General features: G+C 30.5%; 2 protein-coding genes across 17 annotated transcripts; one reads left to right on the top strand and one right to left on the bottom strand.

Moving 5' to 3' along the window:
* The first annotated feature begins 5,615 nt into the window (after positions 1–5,615).
* LOC137821482 (RNA polymerase II transcriptional coactivator KIWI) lies at positions 5,616–8,050 on the top strand. 6 transcript variants are annotated; one of them, XM_068626088.2, is made up of 5 exons: positions 5,616–5,741; positions 5,825–5,973; positions 6,074–6,179; positions 7,599–7,621; positions 7,768–8,050. In XM_068626088.2, the coding sequence occupies exons 2-5, from the start codon at positions 5,845–5,847 to the stop codon at positions 7,825–7,827; spliced, it is 318 nt and encodes a 105-aa protein (XP_068482189.1). In that variant the 5' UTR covers positions 5,616–5,741; positions 5,825–5,844; the 3' UTR covers positions 7,828–8,050. The 6 variants fall into 6 exon arrangements, with proteins under 6 accessions (XP_068482189.1, XP_068482192.1, XP_068482193.1 ...); XM_068626089.2 differs by having other exon boundaries at positions 5,640–5,741; positions 5,828–5,973; XM_068626087.2 differs by having other exon boundaries at positions 5,644–5,741; positions 5,822–5,973.
* A 914-nt stretch (positions 8,051–8,964) lies between these two features.
* On the bottom strand, positions 8,965–16,201 carry SRT2 (sirtuin 2). 11 transcript variants are annotated; one of them, XR_011082794.2, is made up of 12 exons: positions 16,008–16,201; positions 15,688–15,730; positions 15,317–15,551; positions 15,117–15,182; positions 14,437–14,482; positions 13,737–13,897; positions 13,516–13,645; positions 11,800–11,964; positions 9,916–10,043; positions 9,569–9,668; positions 9,365–9,484; positions 8,965–9,292 (listed from the first exon to the last, which is right to left on the bottom strand). XR_011082794.2 is itself a non-coding variant. In XM_068626009.2 (11 exons), exons 1-11 carry the CDS (start codon positions 16,059–16,061, stop codon positions 9,434–9,436), a joined length of 1,179 nt encoding a protein of 392 aa, XP_068482110.1. In that variant the 5' UTR covers positions 16,062–16,201; the 3' UTR covers positions 8,965–9,433. The 11 variants fall into 11 exon arrangements, 4 of the variants coding, with proteins under 4 accessions (XP_068482110.1, XP_068482109.1, XP_090151420.1 ...); XR_011082796.2 differs by having other exon boundaries at positions 8,965–9,234; positions 16,008–16,180; XR_011082793.2 differs by lacking the exon at positions 15,688–15,730.
* Positions 16,202–17,257: the final 1,056 nt, after the last annotated feature.

Raw genomic sequence — 17,257 nt, 5'->3', positions numbered from 1 at the left:
TAATGCAATGGAGCTAGGGTGCCTGCTGCTGGAAATTTGAAACTGACAGAAGCCTTGGAGGAGATTGCAGTAGATAGTACTTTGTTTAAACAGATTGTTGGAAGTTTGAGGTTCATCTACAACAGCAGGCCTGACATAAGCTATGCAGTTGGACTAATAAGCAAATTCATGTGTAATCCAAGAGCCCCTCATATGGCAACAACAAAGCACATATTGAGGTATCTTAAGGAGATAACAGGGTATGACTTACTCAGTAAACTTGAATGAAGTTTAAGACTGTTTGGAGGCTTGGAGTGATTCAGATTGGTGTGGTGATAAAGTGGGAAGGAAGAGCACCTATGGATATTTTTTCAAATATCTGAAAGCACCAATTTCTTGGTGTTCTAAGAAGCAAACTGTAGTTGCTCTCTCATCTTGTAAGGCAGAGTATATAGCCACAGCAGAGGCAGCTTGTCAATGTGTTTGCCTTGAGTTTGTGCTTGATGATTTGAAGCTGGATCATGGGAAGCCTGTGCAACTTTGTGTTGACAACCAATCAGCCATCAACCTTGCAAAGAATCTAATTTCACATGGGAGGAGTAAACACATAGAGACCAAGTTCCATTTCTTAAGGGAACAAGTTGGAAAAGGAAAGCTAGAAGTGAAGCATTGCAACACCAAGGAGCAAGTGGCTGATATTTTCACCAAACCACTTAGATTAGACAGATTTGAAGAACTAAGAGAGTGGTTAGGAGTTAGAAGTGTTGCAGAATTTAGCTTAAGGAAGAGTGTTGAAATAAGCTAAATAGAAGAGTTAGGTTGTTAACTCTAACTACCCAAAACTTAAAGCTAGATATTTCTATTATAGAATGTTTTTAATTCATTCTGTTTTTAACAACTATAAATAGCATTGCTTATATTGTATCAGTACAGTTTTTCTAATAAAGAGATTTCAGTTTCAATTCCAATTATCAATTAATTCCTAATAAATGCACCAAAAAATTGAAAGAAATGATAAAAGTATCATCTTTTATGTTCGGAGCAGATCAAAGTTTGAAACTTTAATGAGAAAACCCAAGAACAACGAAAAGCATAAGAAACATAGAATAAAAAATCATCATTTGCAAATAAAAAATACATCAAAACCCAACAAAAATGAAAAGAAATGATTAAAGAATCACCTGTTCTTCGACAAATGAAAAGAGGAAATGAGATATGAATGGGTCTTTGCGCCTATATATTCTCAAAAACAATCTTGATAACCATTTCAAAATTTCAAAATTCAAAAATCGCGCCAAGTGAAAAATACCTTAAAGAAGAGATTTGTAGTGGTGGTAAGACAATGAGCAGAAGGTGTGCAGTTGCCAAATCGGTGAAAGAGAAGGGGAAAGTAGAAGAGAGAAAGCTCAGAGTTTTGGAGGGAATGGAGATAGTAAGGATTTAGTGTGTGGAGGGAATGAAGAGAGTGAGAGACGTGGTGTGCAGAGAGTCTGAGAGAGAGAATGCAGAGGGTCAGAGTGAAAAGGTGAATATGGGGTGGGAGACGTGGTTAATTTTTTTATGTGCTACGTGCATTTAGAGAGCCACAATGATGTGCCCTGAGAGTGACACGTGGAAACAATTCCCTTTGTGGTAAAAAATGTTTTTGAATTTTTTTTCCAAAAATTTGAGGTTGTGACACGTGTCTAAACAGACCTGATTGTGCTCCCTCAATTGTTATATATATAGATATAGATATATATAGATTTAGTCCGTTATGAAGATATCATATTTTTCTTCTTATCTCTTTGGATTTATCTTTATTCTTCGATTGATATTTAGTATTTTTTTAATTTAATATAAGGTAAAAGTAATATTATATAAATTATTTATTATCAATTTTAAATTTAAGTTATAGGTTTAAAAATATTAATTTATTAAGGAAGTTAATTATAATATAATTTATATATTATATTAAAATATATTTCCTTCATCATAATATAATTAAAATGCTTATGCACTTTAATGATAAATTATTTGTCAAACGCCTCTTTTATTATATTTATTTTAGTCTGATATTAATTCATACCATTCGTATGAAACATGAAATGTTACTATTTTCAAGTTATTTCCTTTCAAATATGAAAGATTGCAGTTTCATCATATATAATTAGGAAATTGATTTAGAATGACCAGGAACTAGGATTCTTTAAATTGATAATTTTTTTCTTTATTTTTGGTGAATTAGATAATTTTGGGGAGTGGTAATGGCTAAGCGTAGATCAGCTTAACTCACTTTCTTATTCTTATAAAAATATATCAACTAATAGTATATATTATAACTAACAATTATCCTGATTAATAAAATTAAAATAAAGAAACATTTAACTGAGATCATACCAAACAATTATCCAAGTTGATAAAACAAAAATTAAATAAAAATATAATTAGTAAGTTATTTGTAACAATTATCTTAATAAGTAAACAAGATTTGATTATGATATTATTATGTTAGAAAAAGATAAAAGAAAAGAAAAGAAAAATCAATTACATATTATATTTAAATAAATAGATGTGATAATTTCTCCCGTGCAATCCATATAAAGAAGGATGTATGATAAATAATAAAATCATAATATATATATATATAATTTTGACTGTAGTCTGCTAAAAATTATATGAAGAAACCATAAAAAAAATAACTCTTTGAAAGCAAGTTTAAAGAATAAAATTATTAAAATCAAGCATCATAACATCACTCAAAACAACCCCTGAAAAAAATAGAGGATGTCATATCATATTATATGTACATTTTCAAATCTTCATCTTGGAATAGTTGAAGATATCATATCATATATTCAATTATATAATTTTAAATTATTTGTAGTGTTTTATGAAAGAATGTAATGATTAATATGAAAAGTGATTATTCTTTATTGAGAACACTGAAATAATTTATATAAAACAAAATTTGATAAAACTTATGTTATGTTTTTTAAATCAATTACAAGGTAATTAATTATTATAAAATATAATTAAGTACTTAACCAATGATAATAAATTATGATAAATGATAATAAATTAAGATCTACTAAAATTTTTCTTAAAGTGTTTTCAAGAAACCTTTAAGTAAATATATAGGGTGAATATATTTTTTCTTTCTCTAAAATACACGTTTAAATAAACAATTAATACATATTATTTTATCATCAAATATATTATAAAATTAAGCATTTATTATCTGAGCTCTTGATCAATTTTGATCATTATCTTCAAGTCACTATTAATTAATACTTTTTAACAATAAATAAATAGATATTTTAATTATGATCAAAAGGAAAGAAAGCAACTGCTTATAAAGTCAAAAAAATAATAAAAGAGAAATTTATTTGAAAAACAAGTTTAGGTTTAGAATCAAGGTATTTGTATTTTAAAGAGCCTCCTTCTAATAATATATATTAACATTCTAAACTTGGAGCACATAAAGTAAAAAGTAGAAGGTGACAAGGTTTTGGTGATGTAGATAAGTTGCTTATTGGAACAAATCATAAGGAATTTCACCAAACTTTTTTGCAATTTTTCTTTCATAACGTGGAAGTCTATTTCTATATGGTTAGTGTTCTCATGAAACATTTGATTAGATGCAATTTTTATGGTAGACAAGTTATCACAATAAATAATACTATTAGGGTTGTATAGTTAGAATTACAAGTCTTTAAGCTTTACTTAACTGTTTGCATCATGAAAAATTTCTTGAAAAAATTGTTTCTTTATGATGTGCAATAACAAATTGATTAAGATAATGGAAGACATATGCTATATTTCGTCTTTCATTAATGAAGTAAATAATTTTCTCCATAAGTCTTTTATAAGATGCAGGATCTTTGATAAGGTTCTCCATTGTTGGAGAAATCTTGTTGAAAAAATTAATGGGGTGGTAATCAGTGTAGAAGCAAGTATCCCTATTTGATTGGGAAGATCCAATTTATGTTTTTTTTTGAGATAAGTGTATGCCTTTGTTACTCAACAACCTAAAAGGCAAGAAAATACATTAGATTACCAAGACTTTTAATTATGAAACTATCCTGAAACAAAATAAGAAAAAAAAGAAAAGATTAGAGATATACATTAAACTTCTGATACCATCTTAGAATTCTTGCACTCTTTTACAGTTGAGACAAAATTAAGGTTTATAAAAGAGAAAAATAGAAAACAAATCTATTGAAAAAAAAGGAAAAAAGGAAAGTGAAATAATCTTTGTATAAGAAAATGAAATTACATATTTTGATTACAACCAAAAGAAAATAAAATAACTGCAAAAAAAAAACACAAGAAAGAAAAGTTGAAAATCACAAAAAATAAATGAAAAGCAAAATAGAGGAATTAAGATCATCCCACCTATGTTTATCCAAACATTTTCTCATGATTTGAATCTCATGATGGAAAAACCAACATGCAGATTCAGCAATACCAAAGTGGGTTGAATAGCCTTTACTTGTGATAAGGTCACAAAAAAACATGTGTTCACCTTATGCTTAAAACTATAAGCTTTTTATCCCTCACTGCAAGCTTCATCACATTTCAACTCTTAATAATTTTTTACATTATTTTCTCTTAATTAGGGTGTTATATGAAGTTTTTAATTATTCTCTCAATTTTGTTGCATACTTGAAATGAATATTCCTAGAAGATAAATTCACCAAACAAATTCGATGACATATATTTTATTTTCTTATCCATAAGAATTATCATGTTAAAAGATTTATAATAAATTAAACAGCTTCTCAACCCACGAGTTTATTGAAGATAAGACAAGTTATTTTTTTTATAATAATTTTAACTTTTTTAGTTTTTGAAATAATATTATTAAAAAAAATACTATATTCAAAGTATTGTTTATTTTAATAAATTTCATTACAATTTTGTTATTAAAATAACTAAAATTAGTCAGGGACAAAAATATTTATAAATTATTTATAATTTACTTACTTGATCGTAAATTTTGTTATTTATTAAAACAACAATTATTTTCTCTATGATTTAACTTTTACTTATGAATAAGAAATAAATTAAAATTTTAATATTATTGCTATTTCATATTTTTATGTTTTATATAAAAAATAATTAATTTGTATAAAAAATGTAGAAATATGGATCCATTATAAGACCTATGGAAGCAAGTTACTAAGAATGACTTTTACCGGAGATGTTTTTACCGGAGATGTAATAAATTGAAGTGAAAAAAATAAAAAAAAAGTGAAAGTTAGTGGCCAAATTAATAATTAAGTACACTTTAAAATACATATTCTTTTTAACATAGTTTTCATTGACTAAAAATTATTAAAAAATATAAAATACTGGTTTCACATTTTATTTAATATTTCCTTTGTCATTAGAGATTTCTATTAAAAAATAGTTGATTAATAATTTTTATTAAAATACATTTAAGAAACTGGTTAATAAAACTCATAGAAAATACATATTTTGTAAAAAAAGCTTGTATGCATTATTATAATATGTAGTAATAACATGAGATGATATTAGAAGAAAATCGATTTGTTTTTTTTAATAATTATTACTATGTAATAAAAATGTGAATTGTTACTATTATATTATAGTTTATGCAATAATTTGTTCATTAAACAATTTAGTATTTTAAATTCTGATAAAAAAAAGATATAAATTCTGAGGAAATTTGGAACGCAGGACTGAGAATGAAGTTAGTCATAGAATAGTGTGACTCTTGAATTGGAGTGAAGTTTGGGCGCCAAAAGCTATTTTAGGTTTCAATTTTTTTCTTATCTTTCTCTCATTCTTTCATTTTCTATAAATTTTCGTTTTCTATAAAATTTCATTCCATCAGAAGCAGAAAAGAAGATTCCAGAAATGTCTGGGAAGGCGAAGAGGAGAGACGAAGACGGTGCTTCCGATGCTGACTCTGAAGGCCACGCGCCGCCCAAAAAGACACTAAAGAGAGATTCCGACGACGAATCTGACTCTATTGTCGTCTGCGAGGTTCATTACTCCACTATACTAGGGTTTACTCTTTTTTCTTCTTTTTTTTTTTAAATTTCATTTTACCGTTTATTTACTATTTTATTCTGGTTAAATGTAGATTTCCAAGAACAGGAGGGTTTCTGTGAGGAACTGGCAAGGCAGGATTGTAGTTGACATTCGCGAGTTTTACCTCAAGGATGGCAAGAAAATGCCTGGCAAGAAAGGTTAGATTCTGGTGACTTTTTTTTTGAAATTATTCGGTACCTTGATTTTTTACTTAATTTTCTTATATTGGTTTGTGAGTTTATTTTAGTTCAGTGGGTGCGTTGTTTGAGGAATATGAAGGGTTTTGGATTAATTTTCCAGTGGTTTAAATGTATTTTACTGGATGGATTGAAGTAATGCTATCTCATACCCTAGGTCTCTTGTAGGATGGCTCATTCTTTTTTTTGAGAATGTAGTTAAAACTGATGAATGTGATGATATGTTCTGGCTGATGATATGTGCAGTTCTTATTTGTAATGTATTATTGATAAGATCGAGGATAAACTCGTTCCGTGAGATATCAGGCCACCTCTTTGAGATTTACTTTTCTGATGTCGGTTTTGTTGGACTTTGATTCGTGAGTGTATAATTTGTTGTTAGCTACTGGTTATCCCTATCCATTATTACAAACAACGTGGCTCTTGAAAATTCTCATAGACTCTTTTCTAATAAAAGCTTTTCATCTTGTGAGTAAAGGAAACTCTAGCTCATTGTAATGTATGATTTTAGCAAGCAATTAAGTTTATGATAACATGAAAACTGAATTAATTTTTCTGATTTTGAACTTTCTGTTGGTATAAATAAATTGAGTAAATCTATGAACATTCAGTCTGAGTTTGTTTAAGAATCTGGAAGTTGTTTCGATGAATGAATTGGAAATATACTTACCAGTTACCATATCATTTATTGGCTCATGGGAAATATGTTGTTAAGGTGTAGGTACAAACTGAACTTTTACATAATTATCGTAGGTAAGAAATAATGATGGGGATTTCTCTTCTCTTCCTGCCTACATGCTTTCTTTTCTGTTTCTGCTACATTCCCGTGTTTTCCTGCTACATTTTGTTTGGACATGTATTTATGTTGTTTATTATAATTGTTGTGTATTTTGAGTAGTAGAAACAGAGTATTTTTTAGTATTTACTTGTACATAATTAATAATTTTTAAGCAGAATAATGACTACTCTGCTATTTGCTATCCTGTCATAGCATTTTTGTTGTTGGTTGATATGTACTGATATCCTAGATCAGTATCTATGATTTTATATTGGAAATTTGATTTTGACCTGATTGACTTTTCGAAGGTCCTGATTTATGCTATCCATTTGTTTCCAAGATCATGCTTATGCATTGTAATTGAGGCATCCTTAGATCCTGGGAAGTTTTTTTAGAATGTACTAAGATTGTAGTTGGTTTCAAGTAGTGAACAAATAGATTTTGTTATCTACTATTTGTCTTCAATGAAAATTTGGTTCTTGATAGAGCTCATTGGTATTTGATATTTATCCTTTTATTTTAAACCGCATGAGAGATAATGTTTGTTGGCTTGATGATTTATAAATGTGGGTTACACTTAACATCTTTAAATTTGTTTACAGGTATCTCATTGACTATGGATCAGGTATATCTTGGAATCATTTGGATGTTGCATGGTTACAAGTTCTTTTTTCTATGCATATCATCAATCTACACTTTCTTGTCCTAAATTTTTTGAACAAACGATTTTTAAGCTAGCGACCAATGATTCATTTTCTTTCTCGAATGCAGTGGAATGTGCTGCGCACTCATGTTGAAGAAATTGACAAAGCAGTCAGTGAGAATTCTTAGGAAATGGGCACCGCGTGTACTTACTAATCTACAAAATGATTATGTTAATATAGTTTTTTGGATTATTAGGACGACATGAAGGGTGATGTGATGTATACCAATCAAATCTTTCCTAAACTGGTACTGCTATTGTAGGTTTTATGGTAGGTTTTGGATTTCAAACTTTATTTAATGATGCCTATAAAGTGAACAGTTATATGCTAGTGGTTAACTATATGCTCTACTACCACTCTACTATCCGTCTCCATTAACTTTGTTTGAAACAGGGAATTGTGAAGAAGGAAAAAAAGGGAAGAATGGGAACAAATCTTGAAAGTTCCCTTAAAATGGGAAAAACACACTCATTGAAACATTTTACAATTATAATCCGGATGTGATCTTATAACGTCATTTATTTGACATTTTTTTTAAATTTCAAGGGCATTTTGGGCTTAAATTAAAAATTATTTTCTCCTTTGTATTTAATCAAATAGGTTAGAAGAATTTTAACATTCTTCTCTAACTCTTATAGTTGCCTACATAATCTTTGCCGTTCAAAAGAATAAAAATTAATTACTGCAAGGTTCAGTGAAGAAACCCTAATTGATTATTAAATTAAAGTATTTTGTGGTATTAATTGTCTTAAATAATGGATATAATTTATTTTATATTTCAGAAAAATGTATGTGAGTAGTTTAACATTTTAAGCAATTTCTTCTTCCAAACTTTTGAACAATTTTTGTGACATGAAAATTTAATATATTCCCATCATTAGATGTCTATTATAAAAAAACTTTTAAAATCTTAATGGGAGGTGTCAAAAAGGTTCTGCAACATTTTTTTAATTTAATATTGCATTTTCATTAGTTAATATTGGTCTAAATCAACGTGCTATAAGAGAACGAATTTATAATTGTCAATTTGCATTAAGTCTGTCATGCATTGAGCTTCCAAAGTTGAGCGAGTACTGTACGATGAATGTTGTAAACAAGTGGAAAATACCACACTGACGAAATTATTCAAAGTAGAAGTGATTATAATTTTAATGGGTAAGTTTCTTTTAGTGATTTTATGGTGCTGTTAATTGTGACTATGTTTGACGTATTTTTAATATGTCAGGGCCAGTTCACATCTGATATAATTTTAATATGACAAAGAGAACAAAAATATCAATTACATATTATTGAATTCCTTACCAATATCATTTAGACGGCAAAAATGATAAAATACAATGTAAGTTAATGAAATTGGAGCAATTTTGCACCAAGTCACTTATGAGAACGCAACTCTTTCTGAGCTTGAAGCATTTAATCAATGAAAGTTAATCAAAGCAAAATACATCACATAAAATCATTTCTATAGAATGACGAGTTACAACAATCATCTGCACATGCATTTATCCTCTGCACGCACCACTTCATATTATTTCTGAAGTTGAAAATGCTTCACTCAGTGCATTTTAATTTTTGGGGAGTTATGGTGAAAACTGGCATAAACAGAATTTGAAGAAAGAGTTAAGAGATGTCCACTGGAGAGTGTGGCAGCGTTTAGACTTTACCTGAACAACAACAGTGTATAAGAAAGTTGTGGTAGTGGATAACTTGATACATGTTTTCATCTAGCATCATTAAACAGCAGGTATGCTTATAGATCCCATGTCAAGTACTCTTGGCAGGATCTGCAACAATGCAAAACTTGTAAGATTTGAGGCAGTAGAGCAACACTATTTAGTATAAACAGTGAAGATCAACTCAATCCATACCTCACCCAATCGTGCATTGATTTTCAAGGGCACAAAATCATCAGCACGCGTCATACCTACGTTCACAATTGCAGTAGCAGCACCAGCCTCGTGAGCTGCCCTGTTATGTCACATGCAGCCATTCAATGCATCACAAGAAAACGAAAAAAACTTCACTGCTTCAAACAAAATGGGGAACAAAAGCTTCTTTCTAAATTAGAGTTTTAAAGCTAATTACAACAAATAGTTTTTTCATTTCAAATATCATTATTATTAGTATGTTATGTATACAAATATTAGAATTTAGATAATAAAGACACCACAACACACAACTAGAAGACCCTGAGACATTGTAAACTTGAATCTACCTGACAAGTCGAAAAGCAGACATGGTCATCACAGACGACCCAAGTACCAGAAAAGCATCACATCTTCTGGACGCTTCCATTGCCATATCAGCTCTGTCCTTAGGAACATTATCACCAAAGAAGACAACCTTCATAATTATTAACAATGAGAACATAAAGGACATCAGCGTAAAAAGACACAAATCAAAACGATCACACATTCTCAGATGCATGATTGACTAAGCAAGTTTCTGTGTCCATAGAATAATCCATTTTTGTTTTCAAAATGCACTTGTATTCAGTTCCTTCAGCTAAATCATGTAATATATTGAATAACACAGCCATGAACTTATTCAATAGGAACATAATAGCTTATTCAATAGGAACAGAATAGCATCAAATAATCACATAAGATACATTGAGAATACATCAAGATTTGTCACATAAAAAAGAATTACAAGAAATAATTCACAACTTAAATGGTCATCAAATGGAATTTTGTCCAGGGAATGACAAAAAAATATGCTCTCTCAAATATTCGCTAGAAAAATCAGTAATGAAATGAATATTAAATAGATATCTTTAATGAATGTCTATGGATAATGAGTATCATTACTTTAATTACTTGCTTGTGCGAGTATAAATATCATGTGATCCAACCTGCATATATCCCCATTACCACTATCCTTTAGTGACTGTTATTTGGATATTAAAAAAAAAAAATCAAATGACAAAAATAAAGTTATTGGTAACAAAAATATTAAAAATTCAATAATTATTTAAAATTTGATTTCATATATCTATACTTTTTTTTATTTAGACTTACAAAATTGAAGTTGTTTTTGAAAATATTAATTTTTTAAAACTTATACTTTTTGATAAAACTTATTTGAATTTGTTTTTTCAAAAATTAAATTTATTTGCACTAATATTTTATGATGCAATTTTATTTAGATTATACTTTTAAGGTTAAATTTTTATTTGAGTTTATATTTTAAAGAATTATTTTTGAATAATCTTATTTAAAATAAAAAAAACTAGGTATTTTTTTCTATAGATACACAACAGACAGTGGAACAGATTCTTTTAGACAGCTGGCAGCGGCCCCATATCGTCCTGACCCATTATCATCCCTAATCTTGATTCCTTGGTGCCAAAGGGGAAAAGTTTAGATGCCTAGGATAGGATAATAAGAATAGCACCTAATGAGAGCATAAAACAAATGTTCTATAACCCTGTTAGGACCTTAAATTAGAATTTGGTTCTAACTAATGGAGAGATAGTACATCAGCTGCCAGGCAATGTTTGAAGAGTTTATGTTAGAAAAAATAGAAAAGGTCTGACAAACAATGTTGAATAGATAGATAGAGAGGGAAATGTGTCAAACATGGAGAGAAGGATGTTGGAGAGATCCATTAAGTTTTTTATGGAAAGAGTACACTAGCCTTCTGTCGGGAGAGACAGATGGAACTTCATTCCACTGTATTTCCCTTTTATGCATTCAATAATATCAGTACCTGAATTCCTGAACTTCTTTTTCCACTATGGTAGCTATTTCTTTCTATGTTTTGAGGGTGTCAAATTCCAGTCCCTATGGCACCTTATATATTCTGAACTGGCAGTCAAAAGATCGTCTAGTCGGCTTCACTGCAGTTCAAGATCGTGCAATGCTTTATGGTAATTTTTTTTCTCTATGTCAAGTAGAGAGGGTGTGCTCATCGGCTCACGGTATCAGATCTATAATTATAAAGTAATAATTAAGATTTCTTATACTCTTCTTGCCCCCACTTGTTACCAACTAGATAATAAAGAACAGAAATTCTGAACAATACTAACAGGATGAAGTACCGCGAAAAGTATGTGGCACAGGCAAATATTTCAACTGAAAGAAACCGGATGGCTTACATCAGGTTTGAGAACTCCATTGCACTTATGACAAGTTGGGATTATAAAATCCTCCTCCCAAAATCTTTCATCAATCTCAATATCACCATCAGGTCTTTGTTTCATGCCAAAGCTCTTATCTGATCCAGGGTTTCCATTGTCCAAGTTATCAATTGCTTCTGCCCACTGGTTTATCAGAAAAGGGAAACTCAGAACAGAAGAATGCAGTCTTATTGTTTTGTGAAATGAATACTCCAACTACTGCATAAAAGCAATGATCAAATGAAGCAATATATTGTTGCTATTAAATGCACAGTAATGCCGCAAGCTATGTCCTCCTACTTTCAGAGCTTCAGTTTCAGTACAAGGGACACATCGGACACACGTAATAGAAATTATGTAAATGATCTGAACATGCAAAACATAATTCGTAAGAAAACTCAACTAACTGGCCTAATATATACTCTGTTGTAATTGTACAGTATACAGTTTAGTAATCCTTGCAAGATTCAAGATGAACCCCTCAATAAATAATCCATTATTTATGTGTAGTGTTAACGAATTTAAGAAAACAAGTATTTGAGGAAGTTTTAGGAGTTAAGAAAGGAATTTCTAGAAGTGCCTGCCTGCAACAAAGGGTACAAGTCTTACTTAAAAATGAGGTTCAACAGCCAGTATTATTACACACGCCATGAGGAATCTTTCACAGGATATATTAGTTTTTCCCATACTTATCTCCCTACCTTTAGCTATGAAGCAAGGACTCTAACACAAACATCCAACACGACACAAACATTCTGACACAAAAATGTCTAAAGTATAAGCCACGAGGACACTGTATACCCCACATAGAAAGAGAGACTCCAACAAAATGAAGTTCAAGTAACATAACAAAAGATCTAATTTGATGGTATGTTCACCTTTTTAAAACAACCTTCTAAAGAAAAGCAAGAAACATATTTTTGTTAATACTTCATATTATATTTTAAGCAAACTCTTTAAAAGATAAAAACTGATTTTTTTTTAGTAATGTTGGCTCAAGTGAATGAATTGTGTAAATGTGTCCAAGCCAACCAAAAACAATTTTAACTGGACACCTAATTAAATTAGAAGTGTCGGAGATGTGGTGGGGAGAGTAAGAATGTGTGCAACACAGTGACACTTCAACCAAGAGATGTTTTTGTGCTTCATAGCTTTTTGGTTCAAACTACTTCTCCACAATCAGATTCCATCCTAAATCTATACAGTATAAACCATTTTTTGGTAAGTCACCAGTGGCAGATCTTTAGGAAATATTTTAGAGGTGCCAAAATTCTTTTATAGGTGTACAAAATTTTGGAGATGTCAAATCTATAAAATATACTAAAATATTAAAAAATATTTTTATTTATGTATTAATTCATATATATGTAAGAGAAATTTGGGGGCCTACACACCACTATTTAAGAGAATAAAAGAGGGCAATTTTTTTATCACAAGCAAAACCAATCCAAAGAAACCATCAAGACCTTCAGTCAAATAGAGCTTACACACAGCAGAGCCATTGTGACTTATATCTAAGTGTTACATTTCTCAACATGATAATATACTTTATCCCTAGAACAAAGGGTTATATCTTTTAAGTATCAGGACTTAATCATAAAGCCACTTCAATGGCATTTTTCTCATTATAAAACCCACTTCTTAAGCTTTTATTCATTGATAATACAATTTTTTGTATTAGTTGCAAATTCTAACCTTTGGATTAAGGGCTTTCAACTGGTCTTGAAATAAGCTCCGGCAAAAGGAATATCCACAATCTATACAAATTACAGTGTATACAGTCCCATGTATTTCTAATGGGTTGCTACCAGCACGATGATGCAGCCTGCAAACGAAGTACGGATAAATTCCAGGATAGGCTTGCTTTTAATATCTCATGTTTTCCAAATACCCAAATTTATAATTATAGAAGGTACCTATCAACATTTTGGGTAATCATAAAATCAATTCGGCCAGCTTTATCTAATGTTGCCAAAGCAGTATGGGCAGCAGATGGTTGTGCCGCTGTAAATCGTATCCATCCAGCATAGCTCCTTGCCCAATATCTCCTCCGAGCTCGACTCGAACGGAGAAACTCCTTTTATGTAATGTCAAAAAGAAAGGAGAACTTAAACACATAGATTAAGATGAAGGGACTTCATGAGTCATGACTATTTTGGAATGCAAATTTAGTTCAGTATTCTTCATCAAAGTCATTGCCATAAACATTCAAATCTAAATATGCACACATGAATACACTAACGCCAAATTCTTAATAACTTATCAACAGTTGAACTTGAAGTCTTTTTTCTCTATCTGTAGATAGATAGTATTCAGTTTCCCTACTCTTTTGGCTAATAACCTTTTTTTCTCTCAAAGAACAAAACCAAAGATAATGACATACTGCAGGTATTGTGTTCTTCCTTTTCCTTCATGGACAGTAATATTTAATGTATTTGGAAAATGATATGAAACTCCAAGCCATTAAAGCAGCATCTGCAACGTGATACCTCAAGGCAAAAGACCTATGTTTTCCTATACTTAGCCCTTTTTTCCTTCTTCCATTGACCATGTTTTTCTAAATTATTTAGGCCCTATCATGTTGCAATAATCTAATTGAGCACGCCTTTAAATCACCTGATGGGTTATCGGTTTGAAACCAGAACTATAAGCTCCATTGGGGCTGCAATAAATAATAAATTGCCATCAGTGAAGTGAACAATAACAAGTAAAGGAAAATAATAGATTTCTCACAGAGAGATGAATACTCTCTTAATAGATTTCGGACAATAATCCAGCCTCATTTTCCCCACTCTCCTTTGTCCTCAAACACTGACTTCTCACTACACATCCCTCATGCCACCTCATCCCTTTCACTAACTAACTCTCCTTCTCTTCACTACTGGACCCCACTCTCTTTCTCCGAGAGTAGACCTGTCATATTCTGGATCTTTCAGTATATTAGACCCATAAGCATTTACTACCAGGCTGCACTCTCTTTCTCCTAGTGTAGACTAGCCATATTCTGGCATTTCATATTAGGCCCGTAAGCATCTTGTTGATGCCTAGGAGTCCTATCAGTAGCTAAGTGAGTAAAAAATTTAATCCTTTTATGTTGCCATCAGTGAATGCTTAATGCTACATCTACAAAATTTACATGGTCCAAATATTAAAAATAGTGAAAATAATTTCCAATATCATATAACAAAATCTAGCAAGTAGCAATTCTGAGCAAAACTACAATGTTTTACTTTTGCCCAATAAACATTTTAGGTAACTTCATGATGTTAGAAAGTAGTACAGAAGAGCCAGACTACCTTCTGTAGTCGGGGATGCCACACTCTGTACTGATTCCAGCTCCAGTCAATACCGTGAGCTTGGTACTATATGTTGAAATTGAAGTTCAGTTAGGGAACTGTTAAAATTTGCAAAATGAAAACTATCAAAGTACTTTTATTACATATAGTATGCATGGAGGGATCTAATATACTTCTAACTGGGGAAAAGACGGATTAACCTCTGGTCCAAAAATTCATACAAAAGATGAACATCTTTGATACTGGGAGGATCTGCTTCTGGAACTGTCTTCTTATCCCTTGAGATATTAGAAAAGGTCTTTTCTTCATTTCTTGGGAAGGTCCTAGGGACAGAGATTCGGCACGTTGTGTGTACAAGCCTCACACCTTTAAATGATACAAGTATTTGACCTCTTCTTGCTAAGTGCCAATTTCCACCCATTGGTTTAACAATGTCTATAAAGATGAAATAATGTGCAGAAACACAATGCTATAGTGAGTCAAATAAGCCACTACTGTGAGGAATTACTAAAACTAAGTTTGTGTGTGGGTGCAGAAAAAGAAACTTGTATACAAGGGGGAGCATAATTGCCTGTTATAAGCCTCCCAAACACTTTCCTCACAATCCCAAAAGACTGTATATTTAGATTAGGAAAACACACTGTTAGTTACACCAATAACTGTTTCCGTATCTATATAGTCAATAGAGTAACAATTTGAATGACAGGGAAGGCTATTATCATTAACCATGTTTCTAGAAAACCCTTCTTGCAATAATGAATCAAATTACTAGGAAAATGATTCTCTATTTCAATTTTGTCCAGTTTCTGGTTCTTGGTTTACTCATAATTTCCAATTTATGTGCAGTAATGTTTGATAAGACTCTAGTAGAGGGAGAGAAAGGGAACTTACATTGAGAGAGAAAGACAAAGGCATGGTGTTTGTGTGGTGGAGAGAACAACCCATCAACCATGCGCATCGCTCTTTGGCCTTTTACTCTGGATTTCGGTTCATTATGTTCAACCACTTCCACGTTGCGTACTTCTCCGCCGACTATAACGCACTTTTTTTCTTCTTTCAAAAACACAATAAGATAAATCTATGATAATTTATCTTAGAAAAATGAACTTAATTAATACACTATTACGGTCAAAAATTTTACCCTCTCAATCAATGTTTATGTGACACCTTTAAACCAAATTTACCAGAAATTATGAAATCATCCATTTCATAATAACCTGTCTTTACTGAAAATCTAATTAATAATATACAGAGAAGTTTTTTCTCAAAAACATTTTTATTCACAAAACCTAAATTTGAAATTTAATCCTTTTAAGAAAAAATAATAAACGTAAGAACAAGTAACCGTAGTTATAGCTAAAAAAATAGAGGTTAAGCACGTAAAATAATAAGATATTTATTATTATTGTTATTATAAAAAAATTTACTTTGACAATTCAAGAAGAAGTTGTATAGAACATCTGGAGTGATAGTTTTTTTTCATAAATATAATAAATGATAAGTTTTTAATTAAATAATATGAAAAATAATAATATTGGGAATTGTAGGGAATATTAAAAAATGGATTGGAATGTATTATGGTTCTATTACTATTAATATTTCTACCTCCTACAATCAATAAGATAATTAATAATGATATTATTTGTGATTAAGTTTGATATCAACTACCAAATTGTATTAATATATTATGAATATCTAATTTTTTGTGATTTTGCAAGTCAAGTAAGTCATCTCAAATTTCTAAATTATAAGTGCAAATTTAAGAACAAACCCCAACAATATCTGAATGATCATGTATGACCAAAACCTATTTTTATTTGCTTCCAATTTTGGAAATAATACATATTTTCAAAATTTATAAAAAGAAAAGATCTAATTATGTTAAATGTTTCTAATAATTCCATCTACTCTATGGCTTAATTTGATGAAGTAAAATGTCTATTTTTAATCATGTTCATGTAATAACAATGAGTTCTAAGATGATTTGTCAACTATAATTCTACATGTAACATATGTTTCAATGATCTACTGAGAAAATCATGTTATTCCGCACTTTTTGTACCTGCCAAAGGATTGTCAATATTTGAGGTTAGTTTTTATCAAATAAAATGTTAGTTAAGTAAAAGTAGATATCCATATTC

Source organism: Phaseolus vulgaris, chromosome 9 (assembly GCF_051622355.1).
Source record: "Phaseolus vulgaris cultivar YP4 chromosome 9, ASM5162235v1, whole genome shotgun sequence".
NCBI lineage: Eukaryota > Viridiplantae > Streptophyta > Magnoliopsida > Fabales > Fabaceae > Phaseolus > Phaseolus vulgaris.
The sequence above is the reverse complement of the archived record's forward strand: the minus strand, read 5'-3'. Positions and strand labels throughout refer to the sequence as shown.

Excerpts from the sequence above, each read along its gene's own strand:
- LOC137821482 (XM_068626088.2), top strand. The coding sequence starts at position 5,845 with ATGTCTGGGAAGGCGAAGAGGAGAGACGAAGACGGTGCTTCCGATGCT. Across the intron at positions 6,180-7,598 it reads GAAAATGCCTGGCAAGAAAG|GTATCTCATTGACTATGGAT; the intron begins GTTAGATTCTGG and ends ATTTGTTTACAG. Across the intron at positions 7,622-7,767 it reads TCTCATTGACTATGGATCAG|TGGAATGTGCTGCGCACTCA; the intron begins GTATATCTTGGA and ends TCTCGAATGCAG.
- SRT2 (XM_068626009.2), bottom strand. The coding sequence starts at position 16,061 with ATGGGTTGTTCTCTCCACCACACAAACACCATGCCTTTGTCTTTCTCT. Across the intron at positions 15,552-15,687 it reads GTTTGGGAGGCTTATAACAG|ACATTGTTAAACCAATGGGT; the intron begins GCAATTATGCTC and ends TCATCTTTATAG. Across the intron at positions 11,965-13,515 it reads TGAAAGCCCTTAATCCAAAG|TGGGCAGAAGCAATTGATAA; the intron begins GTTAGAATTTGC and ends CTGATAAACCAG.